The sequence below is a fragment of the Callorhinus ursinus genome, unplaced genomic scaffold (assembly GCF_003265705.2).
Source record: "Callorhinus ursinus isolate GAN/ISIS: 27379988/994484 unplaced genomic scaffold, GSC_fseal_2.0 scaffold48, whole genome shotgun sequence".
NCBI classification, from domain to species: domain Eukaryota; kingdom Metazoa; phylum Chordata; class Mammalia; order Carnivora; family Otariidae; genus Callorhinus; species Callorhinus ursinus.
The window spans coordinates 401,591-412,113 of NW_027397110.1; the positions used below are offsets into that span (position 1 = coordinate 401,591).

The following is a 10,523-nucleotide window of genomic DNA, read 5'->3' on the forward strand; positions in this document are numbered from 1 at the left end:
CCGGCCCATGATGGGCTGACCCCGGTCCACGGCGGGGTGACCCCGGTCCATCGCGGGGCGACCCTGGGTCCGTGACCCCGGTCCACGGCGGGGCGGCCTCGACCCCGCCGCCCCCCAGGCCGGCCCCCGCGCCCCGGCTCCGTGTCCCCGGGCGGCGACCGGCCCACCTGGTTGAACTTGCGCACCAGCTCCCGGCAGCGCTTGCAGGGCGTCGCCTTCTTGGCGGCCTCCGCAGGCGGCGGCGGCGGCGGCAGCAGCAGCAGCAGCAGCAGCCCCAGGGCGGACGGGGCCGGCGGGCGCATGGCGGGCCGAGGCGGACAGCGTTGCGCAGGACGCAGCCGCGCGGGCAGAGCCGAGGTGCAGCGGAAACCGGCGGAGCGCTCGGCCTCTGCGGCCGCCCACCGCTCCGCGGTGCCGGCCGTTCCCGGGGCTACTTGACGGCGCCGGGCGGGATCCCGCCCACCGCCAGCCCTCGCGCCGCTATTGGTCCGTGGGAGCCACCCCGTGCCCATGTGGCCCAATCCGGGCTCGCCACGAGAAGCGACCAATAGGAAGGCCCCGGGTCAGCGCCCAGCCGGGAGGGGTGGGGACGGGGGCGTGGAGATCGGAGCCGGCTCCGCACGCGCGCGCGCGCGCCGCTCGCGGCGGCCATCTTTACTCCGGGCAGGGAGGGCGCCCCCGCCGCGACGGTGACTAGGCTTGGGGGGCCATGTTAGGTTTGGGCACGGGCCTCTCGTCGGGTCTCGGCTTCCGTCACCCCGCTTCCGGCCGCGAGCGGCCGTAGGGGCTGTGCTTCGAGGGACGACGCCGCGGGCTGGCAAGGTCAGCGCGCCCTTCCGCGGCGGGGGCTCTCGGGGCGGGCGGCGGGCGGGGAGGGCGACGGGGACCCCGAGCGGGCGGAGCGTCGCCGCCGGCCCGAGGCGGCTGGCGCGGGAACCGGGGCTCGAATGAGGAGAGCCGCGACGAGCGTGGGCCGTGGTCGTGTCTGCTCTCGAGCTGGCGCTCGTCTGCAGCCTGGGGGTCGTCCGTGTCCGAAGAGCCTTCGCCCCCCGAGCTGGCGGGCTCCTCGGCCGGGAGCCGGCCCGTGGGCACACCTGCGGCGCCCTCCGTCTCCGGGCGCGGCTCCGCACCTGCGTTCTGCACCTGCTTCCCAGCTGCCTTCCGGGCGCTGCGGGGGCCGCCCCCGTCGGCGGCGCGCCTGCGGCTTCTGCCCTCGGTCTCCCGCGGGCGGGGGCAGCCCGGGTCGGGCACCGGCCGTCCGCACCCCGCAGCTTGCGAGCGGACCGTACGCATTTTCCCGCAGGGGAGCGGCGTGGGGCGGCGGCACAGGGTAGGGGGGGGGCAGGCCGGGTCTCAGCGGACCCGGGACAGCTGTGGGCCCGCGACACGCCCCGGCCAAGCAGCGCTCTCCTGCGGCGTGTGCACAGCTGGTGTGGAGGTGCTTCCTCCTGCTTTCAGCTGTCCGTCTCGTAACGCTAAGGGGAGCTGAGAGTGGCGTGCCAGCGTCCTGTGGTCTCCTGGGCTTTGCTGGAAGTTAAAGCATTAACGCGTTTTTGATGAAACCGCAGCTGTTGCGATGAGATGCACGTGTAGGAGTTTTGCTGCATTACCTCTTCGGGAGCTTGTTGAGCGCCTGCGGCGCACCAGGCTCTGCGGATGGAGCAGCGGCAGCCACGTTCCCGCGTTGGCTCCTGTGACCGAGTCCCTCCTCCCTGGGGCGGGGGGCAGAGAAGTCCCCCCCTCAAGCAGCTTGCGCCCTAGAAAGGCGGGGCACAAACTGGTAACACTGCTGTCCGTCCATGGTTTTTATATCTGGGAAGAAAGGAATCGCGTGCTGTTTTGGTAATTCTTACTATTAAAGCCCCTTTCCCCTCCTGCCCCCACCTCACCACCGCCTTAAGCAGGACTCCTGCTCCTAATCCATAGATTTTCCTTCCCTTGTGGATCCCCCGCTTGCCGTCTCTGGCGACCACAGACTTCATAAATCTTCCTCCAGTAAAAGGTAGTGAGCCCGGTGGCTCTCTCCTTTTGCTTCTGGTCCTTCTGTTTTTTTTTTTTTTTTTTAAAGATTTTATTTATTTGACAGAGACACGGCGAGAGAGGGAACACAAGCAGGGGGAGTGGGAGAGGGAGAAGCAGGCTTCCCGCCGAGCAGGGAGCCCGACGCGGGGCTCGATCCCGGGACCCTGGGATCGTGACCTGAGCCGAAGGCAGACGTTTACGACTGAGCCACCCAGGCGCCCCGGTCCTTCTGGCTTTGATAAATTTTTATTTGATCAAATAAATTCATGTTTTAAGAGAAGCCAGAAACTTGAAGAAGAGCTTGTCATCTTCCCTCCCCACAAGTTGAAAACTCTGTGTCTCCCGGGAAGCCTGGTACCATAGGCTCCTCCTGGCACTGCCCTGTTGGGATTTGGGTGATCCACCACAGGCAGACCTGTCTGAACACCTCGAAGACACGCTCATGTTTTTGCCACCTACGTGTTCATGTTCACAACACGAGGTGCCATGTGGCTCCCAGGGTGAAGGGCAGGACTCAGCAGGGCAAGCATCCGCAGCTCCTGTCCCATTGTACTTGGATGCAGGTGCTTCTCTGGCTGCCCTGGGCCCTGTGTCCTGCCTCCTGCCCTCCTGCAGCTGCCCCTCTGTGGTCCTCCAGACGCATCCCTCCCGCCCCACAGCTTCCTGTCCCCGGTCTCTCTGCCCGGACCATGGGGGCCTACTCTCGCCAGATTTGAGCCTCTCAAGGGCAGGGGCCACCCTGCTGCCCTCCAGAGGCTGGGCCAGCCTCGGGCCCAGCTGCATGGAGGACCAACTCAGTTCTGCAAATAAAGCCTTTCTTCCTGGAAAGATCTGCACACAGCTCAGAGCGTGAGGTAGCTGGTTAAGACGTGAAAGGCGCTCAAGCGTGACTTTTCTTTGAACTTTCTCTTTTTGATGTGGTTAGATCTGTGGATGTTACAACAGTAGTTTATTTTTAAAGATTTTATTTATTAGAGAAAGAAAGAGAGAGGGAACACAAGCAGGGGGAGTGGAAGAGGGAAAAGCATGCTCCCTTCTGAGCAGGGAGCCCAACATGGGGCTTGATCCCAGGACCCTGGGATCATGACCTGAGTCGAAGGCAGACGCTTAACGACTGAGCCGCCCAGGCGCCCCCACAACAGTCGTTTAAAGAGCTCACACATGCCCTTCACCCAGACCCCCGGGTGTTAACTCACGGGGGACTTTTGAAACCTGGGAACCTGCGTTTTCGCTTTCTCCCCAGGCTCACAGCGGCACTGTCGATGACCGCTGAAGGCCCGGGCGGCGAGATGGTTGGGAAGACGCCGTCAGGCGCGGGCAGGCAGCGCCAGCTGCTGGGGCTGCTGCTGGCTGTAGCCGCCATCCATCTTGTCACCTGTCCCTACGCCAAAGTGGAGGAGAGCTTCAACCTGCAGGCCATGCATGACCTGCTTTACCACCGGCTGGACGTGGACAAGGTGAGCCCCCGCGTCCAAGACCGTGCAGCATCCCCACCGCGGGCGCCCACTGACCTTCCGTTCTGCCTGCAGTATGACCATCTCGAGTTCCCCGGAGTGGTCCCCAGGACGTTCCTCGGGCCCCTGGCCGTGGCGGTGTTCTCCAGCCCTGTGGTCTATGTGCTGTCCCTGCTAGAAGCATCCAAGTTTTATTCTCAGCTAGTAGGTAAGGGGGTCTTCAGATGAGGACAGAAGGAAGAACCGTGGTGTGGTTAGGGGACTTCAGGGAGCCTGGTGGAGCCTCCCTCCTTCAGGAGTGTCCCTCCGTTGGAAGCTTGGCCATCTGTGGCCACTCACCATGGTGGTCTGGAGCACGAGGGCAGCTCAGACATTGGCCTTTTCTGGGGCATAAGCTGGGACAGCTAACTGAGCGCCTCTCACTTCTGCTCTCGGGTCCGTGAAGTGAGGGTGCCGGCCCTTCCTCCCCAGGCGGGAGGTGCAGCGGGCTCTTGGCGCCTCCCACAGTGCTGCACCCCCCCTGCCAAGGAGCAACCAGCCTCGCCAGCCGCTCACTGCGTGGAGCTTTCTCCCATGGGAGCAGCACGTCTGCATCCGAGGCCTCCCTCCCCGCCCCCCCCGGAGGTCACCAGTGATAGGGCTTGGTGTAGATCATTCTGGATCTTCTTGTGTGCCCACATGCATAAGTTTCAAAACCAAATTTAGAACATTCTGTACATATTGCCCCACGACCTCATCGTTGAGCCAGCAATCACCATTTCTCCGTTTTAGTATGTTTTTATCGTGTTTGTATCCAGACGTTATTTAGATTTCCCCAATGAACTGGAGCACACTCTGCAGCTGGCTCTCCGCCTGTACTTGGACTCCTGGAAATCCGCCACCACGGGGGGCAGCTAAACAAGCTGGTTTTGTGGGGTCCAGGGAGCCCCAGACGGAAGAGCCGGCGCCATGTCTGAGCATCGGGCTCTCAGCATGTGTGGCCCTGCAGGTGTCACATCACCTCCATGGTCCTGAGCCGGTCACACGGACCTCTGGACACTGCCTGCCCTGCCCAGTGGCCGTGTCCCCCAGAGCCCGCCTACCCCAGGCCACATGGTCACAGCAAAGCTGTAGGGTCGAGGTGCCGGGGTCCAGGCTGTCCGTTCCCCACGCCCTGCCCGTTTCCCCATGCCCCTCTTTTGAGGTGGTTTTATTGTCATCTGGTCATTAACTCGCCGTCACCAGTAACCTGTCAGGATCCCCTTTCCCTGCACCTGGCGCTGCCAGCCACACACATTGCCGTGTTTATTTAGTCAGGGCTGTCCTTGGACTCAGCGTCATCTTTGGACTCTGGACTTTACAAAAAGAAGTGAGGCGGCAGTTTGGGGCCATGGTGGCCACCATGTTCTGCTGGGTGACAGCCACGCAGTTCCACCTGATGTTCTACTGCACGCGGACGCTCCCCAACGTGCTGGCCCTGCCCGTGGGTAGGTAGTTGCTGAGCCACGCGAGTCACTGGGCACACCGGCCGGGTGAAGGGGTGTCCGTCCGGGGTGCGTCTGCCTGACGACAGCTGCTTCCTGCTGGGCACCTCGGAAATGCCCAGTGACAGGGTAGCCTGTGACGAGAAGCAGGGTCTCGGTGCTGGATGGAGGTGCACTTTCCAGCTAGAGGCTGTCTGGGAGGGCTCCCCTCGCCTGCGGACAGTGAGTGCTGGGTGGAGAGAAGCTGCCTGCGCAGCCGACGGGCAGCTCTGCCCAGGTGCCCTGGGGGTGATCCGGGCAGATGGGAGAATGGCCGTACCCTGGGAGCCATGAGGAGACGAAGAGCCGGTGGTATGGGAGGCTGTGTCGGTCAGGGGCACGGCCGGGGCCCCTGCAGCGTGTGGTGGGGAAGGTGGCAGGCGGGCGCCGTTCTGAAGGAACCCCCGTGGAGCCAGCAGGACATGCTGTGCGCCTGGAGGGAGGCCAGGCGAGGCTAGCGCCAGACGTGTGCAGCCGGCGCGTGGGGGAGCTAGGAAGCAGGTTGCGGGACACAGGCATCTGGGGTCCGGGTGCGGTCAGGCCCGCAGAAGTGGCCCCAGGCCGAGTGATGGGGCAGGCGCCGTGGCTGGAGCCTGGGCCCGGTGTCAGCAGATCTGGGTCTGAATGGCATTGGCTGTCCTCTGGAGGGTTCCGTGCGGCTTTCCCGATGAGGAAGTCAGTCGGCCCACCCCTGGCACCCTGTGTCTTGCAGTGCTGCTGGCCCTCACGGCCTGGTTGCAGCTGAAGTGGGCCCGCTTCACCCGGCTCTCGGCCTTCGCCATCCTCGTGCTCAGGGCCGAGCTGAGCCTGTTCCTGGGCCTGGTGCTGCTGACACTGCTCTGCACCCGGAGGCTCTCCGTGGCAGAGGCCCTGCGCTGTGCCGTGCCGGCCGGGGCCCTCTGCTTAGGTGAGTGGGGTCGCCGGAACTGTTCTCACCGGAAGCTCTGCTTTGCCTGGTTTTAGGAAGATGAAGAGAAATTCAGAAGAAAGGCTTTTTTGTTAAACGAAATCACCTTAGTTTTCAGCAGCATTACGTCTTCACGTGTCTCCCCTTGCGGTTCTGCCCAAGCTTCCCCGAGGGGCCCTCTCCCCTCTACCCGGAGCTCTGTCCCCAGACTCTCCCCCTTGTCCGGGCCGGGAGGGGGTGGCTGGGCCCCGCACCTGGCTCGCCAGGGGAGCCGATGTCCCAGTGCGCGGGCTACTCCCCCATGAAGTGTGGCTCGTGGCCTCTGCACCAGCGTGGCTGCCTCATGGGATGTCGACCCGTGGCTGGGGATTTGGCTGCTGCTCGCACAGCCGTGGCAAAGTCTGAGCTGCTCAGGTGGCCATGTTCTTTCCTGAGGGTCTCCTTCGTCTTACCAGGACTGACGGTCGCCGTGGACTCCTATTTTTGGCGATACCTTGTGTGGCCGGAGGGAAAGGTGCTTTGGTACAACACCATCCTGAACAAAAGTTCCAACTGGGGAGTATCCTTCAAGTGTGTCTGTAGGTCAGACCGTGGGGCAGGGCAGCCGGTGCCACTGGCCTCACTCAGGGGACGCAGTGGGAGCTGCTTTCCCCCTGTGCAAATGCCGCTTCGCCTCTGGACGCTCATTTTGTCCCTGAGCGTTGGGGATCATCTCTGACGGTAACTTGCAACGGTTTGTTGTGGAGTGCGCAGGCACACGCACAGGTGGAGACTATAGCGTGGCGAGTCCCCAGCGCACCCATCACCCTAGGACAGGCCGTGCTGTGGTGCAGAGCGGGGACGGGAGGGGGAGAGGCCGGGGAGGGGGGCCCCGGGGGCTTTCGGCCGCGCCACCCTGTTCCGTGTGGACAGGTGACTCGCCGGCGTGTGGCCTCCTTAACTGTCCCACCCGAGACCTCCCCGCTGCTGTGGTATTTCTACTCGGCCCTGCCCCGCGGCCTGGGCTGCAGCCTGCTCTTTGTGCCCCTGGGCGCCGTGGACAGGAGGGCCCTGGTGCTGCTGCCGCCCTCGCTGGGCTTCGTGGCCCTGTACTCGCTGCTCCCGCACAAGGAGCTGCGGTTCGTCATCTATACCTTCCCCGTGCTCAACATCGTGGCTGCCAGGGGCTGCGCCTGCCTGTGAGTCCGCTGCGTCCACGGCCATGCCGCACGTGCTCGCTGTCACGTGGGGCAGGCGCTGGGTGAACAGACGTGTCTGGGAGGGCGGCAAGGTCAGGATGGGCCAACCTCAGGCCACCGTTGGTCTGTGGTCAGTCGGGCCTGTCTCCACACAGCTGTGCACACCATCCAGGGCCCGGCCGCCCAGGGAGGACCCTCACGGGGTAGCCAGGGTACAGGGCGGCCGGGCAGGCTTCGGTCAGGTGGGGAGTCTCCGGGGCTGACTTCTCGGAGGGGCAGGCCCCGCTTGGCAGGGTGTTTGTCCAGGCAGATGACAGGCCAGAGGAAAGGGGAAGGGCAGGGGAGTGCTGTCGGCCCCAGGGCTCGGGGCATGAGATGGTGTGGGGGTTACCGAGGGAGGGAGACGGCCCAGCGCAGAACAGAGGGCCCCCGGAGAGGGTGCCCGGGCTGCAGGTGGAGTCCCGTGGTGCTGAGGCAGGACGGTCACTGCCCGTGGCAGGAGCTGACAGCTCAGCAGCACCTGACCGGAGCGCGGGCCACGTCCATCCTGCGCTCAGAGCGAGCCAGCAGACCTGTCCGTAGAGGACCAGGCAGAGAGCACCCTGTCTGTGGGGCCTCGTGGTCTCTGTTGGAGCTCCCAGGGCAGCGGCAGCCCTGCTGTCCCCTTTGCTTACAGACCGGGCAGCAGCCGGCATGTGTCTGCCCCCTGAGCCTGATCTAAGCAGTAACCCGAGATGTTTGGAAACATAGAAATCTTAAACCGGCGTCTGGGTGGAATGACGCGGAGGAAATTTTGGAGGTGGTACTTAGGACTCACTTTCTCTAATAGTTCGTGCATCTACGTGGTGATCAGTGCTCACCGTGATCATGGTGGACAGGAGCTGTTTTTTGCCACAGCGTCTTGTGAGATGTGCTGTTCTTTTTCAGGCTGAACAATTATAAGAAGTCTTGGCTGTATAAAGTGGGGTCCCTCCTCGTGATAGGACACCTTGTGGTGAATGCCGCGTACTCGGCCACAGCCCTGTACGTGTCCCGCTTCAACTATCCTGGCGGCGTGGCCATGAGGAAACTGCATGAGTTGGTGTCGCCCGGGACAGGTGGGCGCTGGGGCCGTGCCGGTGTCGCCCGGGACAGGGGGGCGCTGGGGCCGTGCCGGTGTCGCCCGGGACAGGGGGGCGCTGGGGCCGTGCCGGTGTCGCCCGGGACAGGGGGGCGCTGGGGGCCATGCCGGGACTTGCAGCTGGGGCCAGAGGTGCATCGCTCGCAGTTCTCACCAAGCACATGGGGTTGTCCGCAGATGTCGTTCTGCACATTGATGTCGCTGCCGCACAGACAGGCGTGTCTCGGTTTTTGGAGGTCAACAGTGCCTGGAGGTATGTTCCCACCATATTATGACTGCAGATGAGGCGCTCCTCCCAGAGGCAGTGCGTGGGCTCCCTGGGGGCCACAGGTGTACAGCCACACTCTAATCTTGCAGGTACGAGAAGAGGGAGGGTGTGCAGCCCGGGTCAGGGCATATGCTGGCTTACACGCACCTCCTCATGGAGGCCGACCCTGCGCACCTGGCCCTCTACAGGGACACACACCGGGTCCTGGCCGGCATTGCGGGCACCACCGGGGTGAGTCTGAACCTGACCACACTGCCTCCCCTTGACGTCAACCTGAAGACAAAGCTGGTGCTTCTGGAGAGACTCCGTGGGCCTTCCTGAGAAGGGGCCAATGTCCTTCTGAGGACATCGGAGCTCCATCAGCATCCCGGCAGATGAGACAGTACGAGAAACAGTGGAACCACAGACGTGCCCCGGACGCAGGCCTGAGGGAAGAGGCCCAGCTCTTCCACGGCCACCCCAGACCACACAGGGTTAGAACAGCGGGGATGGCAGGCCTTGCCCCATGCCTCAGCTGCTGGCCCTGGGCCTCTTGGAACACCCGAGGAAGCACACCCTTCTGGGGAGAGCATGTGAGTCTTTGTGAAGTGGACAGTGGGAACCTCGGCGCCTGCTGACCACGACCCCCGCCTGAGCTGCAGGACGAGTCCTTTGTGGGCACAGGCATACCGTTTCCATCTCAGACGAAACTCTGGGGAATTCACAGAGAAACAAGAATAAAAATTTAAATGTTTCCTTATTAGAGATCTCATGATAAGGGGTATTTCCAGAGACTATCTTCCCATAGGTTGTGTTTTAAGTGATAATTTTAATACTTTTACACTTTACTGAAAAGCACATATTATGTACAAAGTATCCGAAATGCATCTAATACCACGAGGCCCTGAGGACAATACAGGGAAATGGGTGCTACTGCGCACACATGACGAGCACTCACACCATGCATGTGCTGATACCATGCACGCACACGTACACTTGCACCACACATAGACACCACGCACAGGCACCACGCACACGTGCACATGCCACTCCCATGCATAAAGAGAGGCTGCTTTTTCTGAGCCATTTGAGAGAGTTGCCTGTGGCAGACCTCGGCGTGTCCCAGGAAGGAGGTGACAGCATTTCCCACCGAGCTGCCGTGTTGTCCGTGGACAGCAACCAACAAGTGTGTGTGTGCAGACGCGTCCACTGGGAGGACCTCCTCCAACTCTCCTGACTCGGCGCCCACCGATGGTTCTGCCGCGCCGGGGTTGGTAGCTCCCCCGCCCACCAGCTGGTGCTCAGCACACTGTGCGAGCCAGCTCCGCCTTCCCTTTTGTCTGTCGTCCGTGTTTATTATTTATGTGTTTTTGGCATTTATCACTCATAATGTATCAGTGTTCAAATACTTGTCATCAGTTATCAGCATGCGTGTGCGGATTGCTGCTGGGCCTTGACAGTCTGGGTTGCACCCGATCACCTTGGTGTTCACGCTGCGCCACGTCCCCACGCCCCGATGTTGCTGTTTGTTTTAGTGCTTTTCTACTTCCTAGCTCAAGACTCCTGGGCCTCTGTCCCAGCCCTGAAATCAGCCATGTGATGCTCTCAGGACGTCTGTCTTTAGGCCCTCTCTGTGGACGGAGCTAGGGAGGATGGGCGAGCCCACACACAGACACCTGCAGATGCATATGTGTGTTTGGGAGAATCCCGAGCACCATGCTGACCCCTCCAGCTCCCCTGTCTCCACGGGCTCGTTTGCCCCCCTGGCCCCGTATCTGTGCGCCCGCCCTCCACAGTGACAGTCCTGACCCTGGCAATCTCTGTGTATTTGCTTGTTGGCTGTGCCACACAACTGCAGGTTCGCAGGCAAACACTGGGTCTGCAAATTCCTTGGATGAGTCCTGCTTTGCTGTGCTGGTTTTTCATTTAAAACGTAACTGGGTTCACATCTTTCCGTTAGCGTTCAGGCTTGGGATCAGACTTCCCGTCCTTTCCCGTGCTTCCAGAAATCGAACTGTTCACAAAGGAACGCTCAGGGACACCACTCCCTCGTGGGCCTCCTCCATGTTTTTATAACGGGTCACTGCTTTCTG

The 10,523-nt window shown here is 62.2% G+C and overlaps 2 protein-coding genes across 4 annotated transcripts in view; one reads left to right on the forward strand and one right to left on the reverse strand.

The window, feature by feature from the left end:
- CRELD2 (cysteine rich with EGF like domains 2) overlaps positions 1-678 on the reverse strand; it is an 8,778-nt gene extending 8,100 nt beyond the window's left edge. The window contains exon 1 of one of the 2 annotated variants that reach the window (XM_025881630.2): positions 168-678. In XM_025881630.2, coding sequence (XP_025737415.1) covers positions 168-512 — 345 coding nt within the window. In that variant the 5' untranslated portion in view covers positions 513-678. The remainder of the gene's footprint in view (positions 1-167) is intronic. The other variant, XM_025881629.2, reaches the window with a different exon arrangement.
- A 28-nt stretch (positions 679-706) lies between these two features.
- On the forward strand, positions 707-9,190 carry ALG12 (ALG12 alpha-1,6-mannosyltransferase). 2 transcript variants are annotated; one of them, XM_025881628.2, is made up of 10 exons: positions 707-822; positions 3,266-3,479; positions 3,552-3,684; positions 4,769-4,942; positions 5,691-5,885; positions 6,341-6,444; positions 6,840-7,063; positions 7,991-8,160; positions 8,361-8,436; positions 8,541-9,190. In XM_025881628.2, the coding sequence occupies exons 2-10, from the start codon at positions 3,285-3,287 to the stop codon at positions 8,770-8,772; spliced, it is 1,503 nt and encodes a 500-aa protein (XP_025737413.1). In that variant the 5' UTR covers positions 707-822; positions 3,266-3,284; the 3' UTR covers positions 8,773-9,190. The 2 variants fall into 2 exon arrangements, with proteins under 2 accessions (XP_025737413.1, XP_073738702.1); XM_073882601.1 differs by having other exon boundaries at positions 712-822; positions 8,640-9,190.
- The last annotated feature ends 1,333 nt before the right edge of the window (positions 9,191-10,523 follow it).